Source organism: Cottoperca gobio, chromosome 9 (genome assembly GCF_900634415.1).
Source record: "Cottoperca gobio chromosome 9, fCotGob3.1, whole genome shotgun sequence".
Taxonomy (NCBI): Eukaryota; Metazoa; Chordata; class Actinopteri; order Perciformes; family Bovichtidae; genus Cottoperca; species Cottoperca gobio.
This window is the reverse complement of record NC_041363.1, coordinates 1,379,138-1,394,137: the sequence shown is the minus strand read 5'-3', so window position 1 is coordinate 1,394,137 and position 15,000 is coordinate 1,379,138. Positions and strand designations below refer to the sequence as shown.

At 40.6% G+C, this 15,000-nt stretch overlaps 1 protein-coding gene across 2 annotated transcripts in view; it reads left to right on the top strand.

Moving 5' to 3' along the window:
• The window catches only part of bicdl1 (BICD family like cargo adaptor 1), a 24,988-nt gene that overhangs the window by 4,487 nt on the left and 5,501 nt on the right, over positions 1-15,000 (top strand). For both annotated transcript variants that reach the window (XR_003832852.1, XM_029440690.1), the window contains exons 3-6: positions 12,383-12,499; positions 12,997-13,008; positions 13,956-14,102; positions 14,582-14,761. Coding sequence is in view for 1 of the 2 variants with exons in the window: in XM_029440690.1 (XP_029296550.1) it covers positions 12,383-12,499; positions 12,997-13,008; positions 13,956-14,102; positions 14,582-14,761 (456 nt within the window). In the remaining variant the exon portion in view is untranslated. The remainder of the gene's footprint in view (positions 1-12,382; positions 12,500-12,996; positions 13,009-13,955; positions 14,103-14,581; positions 14,762-15,000) is intronic.

Below are 15,000 nucleotides of genomic sequence, written 5' to 3'. Positions count from 1 at the left end.
AGTCACTGTGTCACATGGTCTTAATGCTGCTTTAAGCAACCTTCCACCCAGTGTGTGTGTGTGTGTGTGTGTGTGTGTGTGTGTGTGTGTGTGTGTGTGTGTGTGTGTGTGTGTGTGTGTGTGTGCAGTATCCCCCGCCTGCCCTCGGGGCCTCTCCATCCAGTTCAAGTCGGCCTGTCTGACATAAGATGCTCAGCCATGTGAAGTCTCATCTACCTCCTTTCAGCTCTCCTCTCTCTTCTGCACCTCTTCTGCACCTCTTCTTCACCTCTTCTTCACCTCTTCTTCACCTCTTCTTCACCTCATTGTGCTAACCAGCACAATGAGGTGAAGAAGAGAGAGGAGAGAACTCGTCAATATAAAAGTGGAGCTTATGTTGAATAATTCAGAAAGATTGGACTGAGTAGGCTGAGTAGGAAATGTCCCATATCAGATATGCAGTCATACGAACACATTACAGTTCTCAGGGTTGGTGCGAGGACTTGAGGCTAGACTGACAAACTGAGATTGGCAGTAGATGCAGATTGAATGAGTTGAGAGCGCTGATGTTTGGAGCTACAGTTGACTAATCTCTGTGAAGGAGCTCAGTGCAACACCTCCGTCTGCTCTAAGCTACAGCAAACAAAGCCTTTATCCATACAGAGTGCTCACCTGGGTGTAACAACACATCTTTAATGTGACAATACAAGAGAGGTGTTGGTTTAAAGGGATGGTTTGGATGTTTAGGGTTGCATGAGGTATCGATAGTCAGTGTATCACCTACAGTAGATGGCGATCGTACATGAATACCAACACGGGTGCAAAGCAACGTGCTACTGTGGACGTATTTTAGACACCTAAAAACATCGATATTAGTTTAAATGTAGACAGACAGGCCTTTCTGACGGGGAACTGAAGTCGTTATCAATGCTATCGCCAAAGCCACCAGACTCCACTGATTTCACTTTGCAGAACACAGGAGTTACAGGTCTACCGCTGCCTAGTGTAGAGCAAGCGTGACACTGTTGATAGGGAAGTGTTTTACACAGTAACGTTTCAGTGAAACGTCTGTGTGAGCATACGGCTGGACTCAGATTATGCTGCACGAGTTGTGTGAGTTTTTAAATGTATGTTTTGATATAGTTTTGCTGTTGTCATGTGAGAAAGACCTTTTCTTTAAGATTTCGAGGTGATGCGGGGTCAGAAATTGACATACAAATGGTCATTATTTTGTGTATAACATTGTTTAAAGTTGTTGTAAACCTCAGACATCATTATCTAACCAGAAACAGCCCGTTGACTTCGTGCAGAAATGCTAACTCATTTCCGGGTTTAAAGCTCTCTATAGATACGTCGCAGGGATAAACTTGCTTTCCAAGAGCAGGATTACGTCATGCCTAGCCTGTCAGAAGGATGTACAGTATAAACACTTGTAAGACCATTATCACAACTTAAGGGCTGTAAACAGAAGCATCAGCAAGGCAGCCAAGACTGCATGTCAGGAAGCCCCAGAGCTGTGCATATATAAAGGTGGACAAGCCTGTACAGGTGCGCCGATAACCCCGTCAGCAGTCGTGTCTATGGAGACGCTCACTGTGTTGTTCCTGGGAGAAGATAGCATCTGTTGCCAGACACACGCTGTTCAGGGAGGAGAAGGCTTCTAACCCCCAGCCCACCGCTCTGCAGAGCTTGATCAGATTAAATCTGCATCCTGCCCCCCCCCCACACTATCATCACAATGCAATCAAAGACTGCTCTGCACCGGTCAGTCGCTGTGGGTCTAAGCAGGCACTTAGAATAATTAAACTGCATTTCATTTAATTGAATCCTTGGTGTGGGAATCTATACTGATATTCCCTGAAAGTGGCGTGTTGTGTTTCTGGGGGGGGGGGGGGGGGGGGGAGCATATTATCTTGTGGTCTTTATGAAATGTAGACTTAATTGACTGCATCGATCCAGATCCGTGATTCAGTGAATTGGGCAGACAGGAGCAGACCTGCTGTGTGATAAAATGAATGAGGTCAGCCACAGCGCTCACTTCCTCTTATTGTATATTTCTTTCTTTCTTTCACTTCATCCTTCTTTCTCTCTCATTTATATCTTTATTTATCCTTCTTTCTCTCTCATTTATATCTTTATTTATCCTTCTTTCTCTCTCATTTATATCTTTATTTATCCTTCTTTCTCTCTCATTAATATCTTTATTTCTCCTTCTTTCTCTCTCATTTATATCTTTATTTATCCTTCTTTCTCTCTCATTAATATCTTTATTTATCCTTCTTTCTCTCTCATTTACATCTTTATTTATCCTTCTTTCTCTCTCATTTACATCTTTATTTATCCTTCTTCTCTCTCATTTACATCTTTATTTATCCTTCTTTCTCTCTCATTTATATCTTTATTTATCCTTCTTTCTCTCTCATTTACATCTTTATTTATCCTTCTTTCTCTCTCATTATATCTTTATTTATCCTTCTTTCTCTCTCATTTACATCTTTATTTATCCTTCTTTCTCTCTCATTTACATCTTTATTTATCCTTCTTTCTCTCTCATTTACATCTTTATTTATCCTTCTTTCTCTCTCATTTATATCTTTATTTATCCTTCTTTCTCTCTCATTTACATCTTTATTTATCCTTCTTTCTCTCTCATTTACATCTTTATTTATCCTTCTTTCTCTCTCATTTACATCTTTATTTATCCTTCTTTCTCTCTCATTTATATCTTTATTTATCCTTCTTTCTCTCTCATTTATATCTTTATTTATCCTTCTTTCTCTCTCATTTACATCTTTATTTATCCTTCTTTCTCTCTCATTTACATCTTTATTTATCCTTCTTTCTCTCTCTCATTTATATCTTTATTTATCCTTCTTTCTCTCTCATTTACATCTTTATTTATCCTTCTTTCTCTCTCATTTACATCTTATTTATCCTTCTTTCTCTCTCATTTACATCTTTATTTATCCTTCTTTCTCTCTCATTTACATCTTTATTTATCCTTCTTTCTCTCTCATTTATATCTTTATTTATCCTTCTTTCTCTCTCATTTACATCTTTATTTATCCTTCTTTCTCTCTCATTAATATCTTTATTTATCCTTCTTTCTCTCTCATTAATATCTTTATTTATCCTTCTTTCTCTCTCATTTATATCTTTATTTATCCTTCTTTCTCTCTCATTAATATCTTTATTTCTCCTTCTTTCTCTCTCATTTACATCTTTATTTATCCTTCTTTCTCTCTCATTAATATCTTTATTTATCCTTCTTTCTCTCTCATTTACATCTTTATTTATCCTTCTTTCTCTCTCATTTATATCTTTATTTATCCTTCTTTCTCTCTCATTTATATCTTTATTTATCCTTCTTTCTCTCTCATTAATATCTTATTTATCCTTCTTTCTCTCTCATTTATATCTTTATTTATCCTTCTTTCTCTCTCATTAATATCTTTATTTATCCTTCTTTCTCTCTCATTAATATCTTTATTTCTCCTTCTTTCTCTCTCATTTACATCTTTATTTATCCTTCTTTCTCTCTCATTAATATCTTTATTTATCCTTCTTTCTCTCTCATTAATATCTTTATTTATCCTTCTTTCTCTCTCATTTACATCTTTATTTATCCTTCTTTCTCTCTCATTAATATCTTTATTTATCCTTCTTTCTCTCTCATTTATATCTTTATTTATCCTTCTTTCTCTCTCATTAATATCTTTATTTATCCTTCTTTCTCTCTCATTAATATCTTTATTTATCCTTCTTTCTCTCTCATTTACATCTTTATTTATCCTTCTTTCTCTCTCATTAATATCTTTATTTATCCTTCTTTCTCTCTCATTAATATCTTTATTTATCCTTCTTTCTCTCTCATTAATATCTTTATTTATCCTTCTTTCTCTCTCATTAATATCTTTATTTATCCTTCTTTCTCTCTCATTAATATCTTTATTTATCCTTCTTTCTCTCTCATTAATATCTTTATTTATCCTTCTTTCTCTCTCATTTACATCTTTATTTATCCTTCTTTCTCTCTCATTAATATCTTTATTTATCCTTCTTTCTCTCTCATTAATATCTTTATTTATCCTTCTTTCTCTCTCATTAATATCTTTATTTATCCTTCTTTCTCTCTCATTTACATCTTTATTTATCCTTCTTTCTCTCTCATTTATATCTTTATTTATCCTTCTTTCTCTCTCATTTTATTTAGGACCAATATATCGATATTACATCAATATCGTGTATTGTAAGTATCCTCGTAGATTGTGGACGTTGTAATAAGGCATAAGTGTCGTCTTTAACTGGTTTGTAATAGTATTACAGTAAATTGATGTAAGTTTCTGAACTCGTGAAAGCACCAACAGTCAACCCTACATGTCGTGGAAATATCAATAGAGTTATTTAGTCAAAAACATTGTGATATTTGAGTTTCATTCTTTTGTCTTTCTTGCTTGTCTGTAAACCGTGTCCACAGTTATGAATAAGCACATGTTCCTATGTTTAAGTTTTATATTGTTATTTTACTTTGAGTCACATTTCAGAGAGCGGTGACTGGAGAACACACAGAGGACGAAGCACATCCAGCTCTGGATTTACAGAAACACATAAATCAGATAAAACAGCTCGCGGCGACCATTTCTACCAACAGGGAGGATGTTGTGTTCATCACGACTGTGAAGGGTTTCATTACCAATGAGCAAACACATTAGTAAATATTTCAGTGGATAAATAGATGAATAAAAGTAGAAAGAGCCGCAACTAATGAATATTTTCTAATATCCAAGGTGATGTCTTTAAATGTCTTGTTTTCTCCAAAAGCCAAATATATTCAGTTGAATAAGATATAAAATAGAGAGAAGCAGAACAATCTCCATGTTTGAGGCTGGAAACAAAGACGAACGGTTCGTGAATTATCAAAGTAGTGTGGAGCGACTAATCATCACAGCTCTATAAGTAAACATTTTGAAATTCCGAAATAATGTGTGTAAATGTATATTTATAGAAATGCAGAAATGTAGAAAATACTAATGCATTTTATTTATCAACTATTTCTGAATTTATTTCTATATTTATTTCAGAAGTATTATTTCAGAAGTATGCATGTATTTATTTAGTTATTAATACGTTTTCGTCCTCCATATATAACCAGTGAAGCAGCACAGTATTACATTTATAACACAATGCATCTCCTTCCTAACAACCTACGAATCACTTCTTAACGGAGCCTTAAATCTGCTGAGGGACGACCTTGAGTACAGGAAGTGATGTCAGTGAAACACAGCGCTGAGGGGATTAGACTATAATCCGGGTTAATAGCTTCGCCATATGCATTCAGGCAGGAACCAAAACACCGCCGGTCCACACTCTGCTTAATTAATAACAGCAGGTAACTTAGATATTTGAAATGTAGACTCACATCTTGCACAAACCGCCCCTAAATACTAAATACAGCGTAAATCAGATAATTTTATCAGGTTTTATATTTGTGTTTCAAGATAAATCCCTTTAAGGATTTTATTTTCCACACAGAACATTGATCCGGAATCAAAAAGGATCCGATAAGCAGAATCGATAATGGGATAAAATAATAATATAGAATAAATAGGTTCCCATTGATCGAGCCGCAGAGCCTGGGAGGTGTGTGTGTGTGTGTGTGTGTGTGTGTGTGTGTGTGTGTGTGTGTGTGTGTGTGTGTGTGTGTGTGTGTGTGTGTGAGAACAGCCTGATGGGATCAGAGTGAAGCAGCAGGTCGACTCTGATTACATTACACACTGACTCCAGACTGCATGTTTTATGGCTCAAATTTACTTAATTAAACCGACAGCAGCCTCCAGATTCTGCTGAAAGTTGTTTATTTGAGGCTGTGGAGGAAAAATAATTCAATTTGTTTTGATTTGTCATTTACAATAATTTAACAAATGAGGTGAAGCCAAGTTCAAGCCAAAGATTCACATCCAGCACATCAAAGTCAGAAATACTTTGGTTTCATTTCAGTTGCTCCACGTTAGAATAAAAATAAATTAAGAATTTAATAGAAATAAAGAAGTACAATTGTACTACGACACAACAATAAATATTTAAAGATATATAGTGTAATAATAATAATAAAATGGGATATGTTTAAGTGTTTAGTGTGATATTTTCCATTTACACATTTACATTTATATATATAATATAAAGAGGTGCAGGATTGTGTTTATCAAAAATAAGTAAAGCAGAAACATAAAAGGAAAAATCTTCAAAAAAGAAAAAGATTGTTACATTAAATAAGGATTGATAAAAAGCTCTGTACTAAGACATAAAGTCAATAAAATAATTATTTCAGATCTTCCTACGCTTCTCTCTCATCATCATCTCAGATCAAATTACAGCTGCAACGATAAATCGATTCATTTATTAGTCAAGCGACAGAAACAAAGTGGGATAAACCAGGAAGTATTTGTTTTAATCGTTAAAGTAATCTTTCCTGCAAAAATGGCAGAAAATGCAGTTTTACATCAAACCGAATATTTTTGAGTTCGAGTATAAAGTAGTTTCATAACTAGCAGAACGTCGGTATCAGGTTTTCACTTCATCGTGGCAAAAATAATTCACGATAACGGTGATACTGCGATATTTATAGAAAATAATAATAATAATAATAATAATATCTGCCAGATTCATCTTTAACTTTGTTTATTGTGCATTTAGTCTCTTTTTGCCAAATGAATAAATACGAGAGTAGAGGCACACCATCGGCACACCATCGGCACACCATCGACACACCATCGTCACACCATCGTCACACCATCGGCACACCATCGGCACACCATCGTCACACCATCGCACACATCGCACCCATCGTCACACCATCGTCACACCATCGGCACACCATCGCCACACCATCGTCCCACCATCGCACCATCGTCACACCATCGGCACACCATCGCACACCATCGTCCACCATCGACACACCATCGGCACACCATCGACACACCATCGACACACCATCGGCACACCATCGGCACACCATCGGCACATCATCGGACACACCATCGACACACCATCGGCACACCATCGGACACACCATCGACACACCATCGGCACACCATCGACACATCATCGGCACATCATCGGCATATCAAGGCTTTAATAGGAAACATCTGCACCAGAAACGTGTGTGTGGGATTATTTAACCGATATCCTCATATGTGTATTATTAAAATGTTAATATTTATTTATTTTTAAATCACAAACATAGTAAATACCCGTGAGATCGGAGCCCTGTGGCCTCGTCAGCACAACATATCCACCCCACACCGAGCGTCTGCTCCCCAGCAGCCTTCAGGGGGGGCTGCTCTCAGGATCTGCGCTCTGATTGGCTCGTTCCTCTCGGTGTGTGTTATGTAACGTGGTGTTGCCCATCCTCCATAGAAGTCAAGACGAGGCAGCGCTCTGTGGAAGTGACCAAGGAAAATACCAGAAGCATTGAGACCACCAGACGCAGCTCCACCAATCGCACGTCTCCCCCCCTCCCCGTTGCTATGACAACATGTGACATGCAAATTGGTCAGCTCCATGTGCTGTTGTTACCATGGGAATGTGCTCAAGGAGCTTGGGACACCTGCAGTCATATGTGTTCGTGTGACGTCTACTAGAGCTGCTCCGAACACCTGAGCACGTCTCTGTGTGTGTGTGTTTGTGTGTGTGTGTGTGTTAGATTAGATGATTTGGCAGCCCTGCCATCAGTCTATGAATGTGTGTGTGAACAAGTCCATTTACCAAATATATTGATTCACAATGGCATTTCATACTTTAAATGTAAATAAGCCTTAAAAACATAAAAATAGACTAATATAATATATAATATAATATAATATAATATAATATAATATAATGTGATATAATATAATATAATGTAATATAATATAATGTAATATAATATAATATCCTATATATAATATAATAATAATATAATCTAATATAATGTATATACTATAATGTAATGTAATGTAATGTAATATAGTATAATATAATGTAATCTATATCCTCTCCTTACTGTGATATCCTCTCCTATTCTAATATAATCTCCATTTGCTCTCCTCTACTATAATGTGCTCTCCTCTCCTCTCATGTCCTCTAATCTAATGTACTCTCCTCTCCTCTACTCTCCTCTCCTCTCCTGTACTGTCCTGTCCTGTTCCTCTCGTCTCCTCTCCTCTCCTCTCTGCTCCTCCTCTCCTCTGCTCCTCCTCTCCTCTCCTCTCCTGTGCTCTCCTCTCCTCTCCTGATCCTCTCCTCATCCTGTCCTCTCCTCTCCTCTCCCTCTCCTCTCCTCTCCTCTCCCTGTCCCTGTCCTGTCTATCGTCTCCTCTCCTGTCCTCTCCTCCTCCTCTCCTCTCCTCTCCTCTGCTCCTCCTCTCCTCTCCTCTCCTCTCCTGTGCTCTCCTCTCTCTCCTGTCCTCTCCTCTCCTCTCCTCTCCTGTGCTCTCCTCTCCTCTCCTCTCCTCTCCTGTGCTCTACTCTCCTCTCCTGTCCTCTCCTCTCCTCTCCCTCTCCTGTGCTCTCCTCTCCTCTCCTCTCCTCTCCTGTGCTCTCCTCTCCTGTCCTGTCCTGTCCTCTCCTCTCCTCTCCTGTCCTGTCCTGTCCTGTCCTCTCCCTCTCTCTCCTCTCCTGTCCTGTCCTGTCCTCTCCTCTCCTCTCCTGTCCTGTCCTCTCCTCTCCTCTCCTGTCCTGTCCTGTCCTGTCCTCTCCTCTCCTCTCCTCTCCTCTCCTGTCCTGTCCTCTCCTCTCCTCCCTCTCCTGTCCTGTCCTGTCCTCTCCTCTCCTCTCCTCTCCTGTCCTGTCCTGTCCTCTCCTGTCCTGTCCTGTCCTGTCCTGTCCTGTCTCTCCTGTCCTGTCCTGTCCTGTACTATACTCTCCTCTCCTCTACTATAATGTAATGTCCGCTGAGCGTTGACAGGCGGTGTGGCAGAAGTAAAGTGTGTATAAGATTATGGAGTTTTTATACTATAGTACTATGTAATATAGTACATTTGGTTTCCTGCTGAACAGAAACGCGTCTCTGCTCATCTCATCTTGCTGCTCTGGATTTCATCACAGTCTGATTCTCCCTCTGTTTGTCCCGTCATGCTGATAGTTCCTGATGTGGGATCTGAGGAACGTGCAGATTAAGTGAGTCTCTGCACATCAGGCAGTCTGCGGTCAACAGGATCTGTCGGCTCACTGGGCCAGTGGGCCGACAGATACAGAGACGGGGTCAGGCAGCTGTCGCAGAGACACTCACACCTGGCAGAGCTCGACAGTAATATTTAAACGGGTTGCCAGGTTGGCAGCTTTGGTTGCCGAAACTGAAGAATGGGTTGCCATTTTTAGTCGCCTTGTACTTTGAGTATTTACGATAATATGCAGTTATTAGCGTAATTATGAAAATGAGACATAAAGCAATAAAAAGTTCTTCTAAGTTTCATTTTTACTTCTTCACTTAAGATTTCATTAAACTTTTAGTTTTCTTTTTACAAAATAAACCAAAACGCTGACGATGAGTAGGGTAGATGATGAGATTAAATATGAAACACATATTCTAATCATAACTAAATCTATGCTTGTTTACTAAATATTTAGTCAACGCTGACTAACAGCAATAATTAAATGAATATATTTAAAGAAGAAGTATTTCAAATGTATTTATTTTAAAAGGTCCCTTTAACTTTTTAAAAACGTTACTTGAATGAAGAAGTTGAAGTCGTACTACAGGTGTGTGTACTTGCACGTGACTAAAGAGCATGATGATACACACCTTCTCCACACACGGACAGACGTGGAGGCTGACTGCACAACAACCTCCTTTTATTTTGTATTATGTGCGGAGAACATTTAGAACTTTTGCAGGGTTACTTCCACAGTGCTGCATTATAGGTTACACTCTCACAGTGTGACACACACACTCACACACACACCTGTTGAGCCTCCCCCTCTGTGAAGAGGCAGCAGTGTGCAGTGCCACCTACAGGCCGAACTTCACATTGTTAATGACGTGAACCAGAATAAAGTGACGATGTTAACTCAACACTGCTGAGAGTTGAAGCCACAGTGAAGTGCGATGTGCATTCAGCGTGCAGATCCCTTTCTGACAGTGTGTGTCACATATGTATATGTTTAGTCTCCTCCGAGCGGTAGAAGGGGAGTGTGTGTAAGGATGTTGCAGTTGCCATGGCAGTGATGTAGCTTCCTGCGTGCAGCTGTGTGTGTTCTGCTGCTGGACGCGTTGTTTAAAAAGGGCCGTGACATTTGGGTAAAATTGGGCTTTCAGAGGAACAGCTCTCAAATGCAAAAATACAATGTTTTAAAATATTCACAGGAACAAAATGAATGTTAATTAGTACATGGTGAACATCAGTGTGTGTGTGTGTGTGTGTGTGTGTGTGTGTGTTGTGTGTGTGTTTACTCTTGTATCCTAGTCATGCATCACAGACTTAAGAGCTTTTTTATTTAACTCTTTAACAACATTTGTTTTCTTTGTTTGTTATTTACATACAATTTCTCATTTTAATTCAAAATGTTTTAATCTTTTTATACCACTGGGTATAAAAGAAAATTGATAATAATAATAATTGCAAAGACATGTTAAATATATTTGACATTATGCGGTTGTTATGTTTCTATTGCAATCAAAGTATTGACGCTGTTTATTCCAAACCAGTAGAAGGAAAGCGTAGAAGGAAAGGCGGCGCGGAGCGGCGGAAGCGGAGAGGGGCGGAGGAGGCGAAGGCGGCGGAAGGAGGCGGAGGAGGCGGGGGGAGGAGGCGAGGCGGCGGCGGGGGCGGCGAGGAGGAAGGAGGAGGCGGCGGAGGAGAAGGAGGAGAAGGGAGGAGAGGAGGAGGAGGAGGAGTAAGGAGACGAGGATGGAGAAGGAGGAGGATTGAGGAGGAGGAGAGGAGGATAGGAGAGGAGGAGAAGGAGGGAGGAGGAGGAGGAGGGAAGAGGAGGAGGAGAAGGATAGGAGGAGAAGGAGGAGGAGGAGGAGGAGGAGAAGGAGGAGGAAGGAGGAGGAGGAAGAGGGGAGGAGGAGAAGGAGGAGGAGGCAGGAGGAGGAGGAGAGGAGGAGGAGGAGGAGGAGGAGGAGGAGGAAGGAGGAGGAGGAGGAGGAGAAGGAGGAGGAGGAGGAGGAGAAGGAGGAGGAGAGGAGGAGGAGGAGGAGGAGGAGGAGAAGGAGAGGAGGAGGAGGAGGAGGAGGAGGAGGAGGAGGAAGGAGGATGGAGGAGGGGGAGGAGGAGGAGGAGGAGAGAGGAGGAGGAGAAGGAGGAGGAGGAGGAGGAGGAGGAGGAGGAGGAGGAGGGGAGGAGAGAGGAGGGAAGGAGGAGGAGAGAGGAGGAGAAGGGAGGGAGGAGGAGGAGGAGAAGGGAGAGGGGGAGGAGGAGGAGGAGGGAAGGAGAGCGGAGGAGGAGGAGAAGGAGGAGGAGGAGAAAGGAGGGAGGAGGAGCGGAGGGAGGAGGAGGAGGAGAGGAGGAGGAGGAGAAGGGGGAGGAGGGGAGGAGGAGGAGGAGAATGAGAGGAGGAGTAGAGGAGGAGGCGATGAGGAGTAGAGGAGAGGAAGGAGGCGGCTGCGGATAGGGAGTAGGAGGAGGAGAGGATATGAGGAGGAGGAGGAGCCTGGAGGAGGCTGATCTCTTTCTTCTTATTGCTATCATCTCTTCTGCTTCTATCGTATCTTTGATCCGTCGGCTTTATTCTAGATGTCTTCGGTATTCTGTCTTCTTCTTCTTCTTCTCTTCTTCTTCTTCTCCTTCTTCTTCTTCTTCTCATATTATAACACTATACGAGGAACGTTGTTGAATATTGCGATAACGATATTACTTGCGATAAATAAAAAGATATTAAAGTCAGTTCTGCCTTTCTGCTAAAATACAACAAATGGGTTGTTGAAGTTAATAATATAAACACCAGGGATAAAACATATATATATATAATTATATATATATATATTTATATATATATATAGAATTATATATGTATATGTATATATATATATATAACATATACATATTATATATGTATATATATATATATGTATATATATATGGATATGTAATATATATATATACATATACATATATATATATATATATATATATATATATGTGGTATATGTATATATATATATATATATATATACTATATATATATATATATATACATATATATTATATATATGTATATATATATATATATATATATACATATATTATATATATATATAATATATATATATATATATATATATAATTATATATATATATGTATATGTTTTTAAACACTATAAACACTATATAAATGAAATGAATTCTTCTTATATATTATTATCCTTGTATGTTTAAGAGTTAAGAGCCGACATATGTAACTCCATGTTTGCCTCCGTCAGGCTGCAGAGGTGGAGAGGCAGCTGTCCACTCAGGTCCATTCACTCCGGGACGACTTCAGGGAGAAGAGTGTGTCCAGCAGCCAGCACATGACTCGACTGGAGACTCTACAGGCAGAGGTGAGCAGCTTCCTTCTTACTACGTTCACAGCAGGTGCTTTTCATTTGCATGAATCATTCTGTCTGAGGTTATTGGTGCTCAGCGAGAAGCTGAGGTGACCACGAGGGACGTGAAGCTTATTAAAGGTTCTGGTTCTGTTCAGAGCTCAAACTAGATCATTAAGGAGGGCGTTTTAGAAACAGTCGTCTCGGGGTGTTTCTGTTTCTGTTCACGTCTGTTTGGACATTTTGCTCTGAGTTGTAGAGAAGTAGAAGCATCAGGAAATAAAAAGGTCAAGTACAGTACTTGAGTAAATGTACTTCGTTACTTTACAACACTGGTCTTCTTATTGTGCAAAGTGTTCTGGATGGTGGAAGCTGTTTTAACTCTCGTGCTTTTAGAAAGTGACAGAAACCCGTAAATGAAAGCTGTGTGTTCACGTCCGTCGGGACAGGTGTGGGGTTTCTCTCTGTAATCTTCATCTCTCCTCTTCTCCCTTCCCTCTCTGTCGGAGCAGCAAGGGCTAGAAGTGAGTGTTCACCGTCCGTCTGCATGCTGCATGCTTTAATAACTTAACCTTTTACATTTAATGTCTCGTAACATTTAGAAGTGATGACACATGTACACATCCATGTGTCATGAGATGGAGCATGACATTTATTTATTTGGAACATTCAAATGTACTAACCAACTTAATATAATCAATTTAAATGTAAAAAATAATTATAATATATAGATGTATATTATATAAATAATAATAATACAAATAAACTTTATATATATTAAACATTAACATTGCTCATCACGCGTGGTAATCGCAGCGAGGTGTGTTGTGCTGTCAGCCGGGTCACGTATGATAGAATAAACACAACAGCAGCTCAGATCCCAGAGCTTCTCTTCAGAGCCGGCAGAAAAACACCCAGACTGCAGAGCCTGCGCTATAAATGGGAGAAGAGGCAGCCGCTCTATATTTAGCTGAGATACTGCAATGTCTGGGAGCTCCCACTTTCCCAACGCTTCGCCTCTCGATGTCATGTGCTGATGACTAACGGCTTTGAAACCTGGCGGTGAGGATGCTCATCTGGTGAAAACAAGTGATGCACACGTAAGCTCACTGTGAAGTAGGTTACAGGATGTAGGTCAGAAGCAGGGGGGATGGAGCTGGTGTTTGCTTCACGGGGAGAGCAGCTCATGCTGGTACACGGGCACACAGTTACAGGCCGCTACACACGGTCATGAGTTTGCTGATATGAAGCTTTGTGGAGATGGTAACATATCAACGAGACATTCCTGCAGACGCCTGCACTCTGGTGCTGGGCAGCACGTTCTTTAATCTGCTGTAAGAGCCCAGCTTTCCTCAGGAAAACAACACATTTAGCCTTTAATCAGACCCACAGCTGCCCATCTGTCCGCTATCGACCCGGACATCCAACAATCCTCCACAGACTGACTGACTGGTGCTGTTTGACCCGTCAGATTAAGATGCTGTCGGAGAGGAAGATGGAGCTGGAGCGTCGGGTGCACGCCATGCTGGAGGAGAACGAGCTGCTGCAGAACTCAGTGGACGACCTCCGAGAGAGGAAGCTGGTGTTGGAGAGGCAGTCTCACGAGAAGGACCTGCAGGTACACACGCAGGGAAACTAACAGCTGTTACACAAACCTTTGAGGAACTACCTCTGCACAGCTTGAGAGGAAATGACCTACACAGCTGTTTGCAACCTTGAAAAACCCCAAACATCTTGACCTGACTGTAGTTTGAACATTTGACCGTATTATTCTCAATGCAAAGTGGTGAATAGGAAATAAAGTCAATTAAAGCTGCGCCCCCCCTTTAAAACTTTGGAGGGTGCAATTTAGTAAAAGTCATAATTTCCCTTTAACAGGGATTTGAATGCATCTTTGCCTCTTCACAACATACCGCTTGTAATCTGTTGCACATTTCTCCATGAAGCCTCGAGTTTACACCTCCAAACATTATCCGTGTCAGTTTTGGGAGCTGAGAGGTTTCACACTCAGATGTTATGATATCAGGACATGTTATTGCATGATTGGGTTTAATGACATGTTGCAGCTGTTTACCGTGTACCTTGTTCTGCTGACAGTTACGGCAGAGTCAGCTGGAGCTGCAGGAGGTCCAGATGTCCCACAGGCAGCTGAGCGCGCGGCTGGAGGAGCTGACGGAGGAGCACAGCCTCCACAGCCTCACGCCGCACCCGTCCAGCCTGCTGTGTGAGATCGAACAGAGCATGGAGCAGGAGGAGCAGGAGCAGGAGCGAGAGCAGGTGGAGACGGAGGGTGGCGTCTGAAACCACCTTTACATCAATTCTAATTTCTTATTCCTCCTGCAGATTATCATCTCATGACATTCGTACATTTATTACATGAATATAAAGTGACAGCAGCTCATCTATTCAAACTATTTATCTTTAAATAGATTATCTTTATCTATTTAAAACTCTTAAATGACCCGTTTATAGTTCAGCACCGCTGCAGGATGTTAGTGCATCTGACCCGTGGCTCC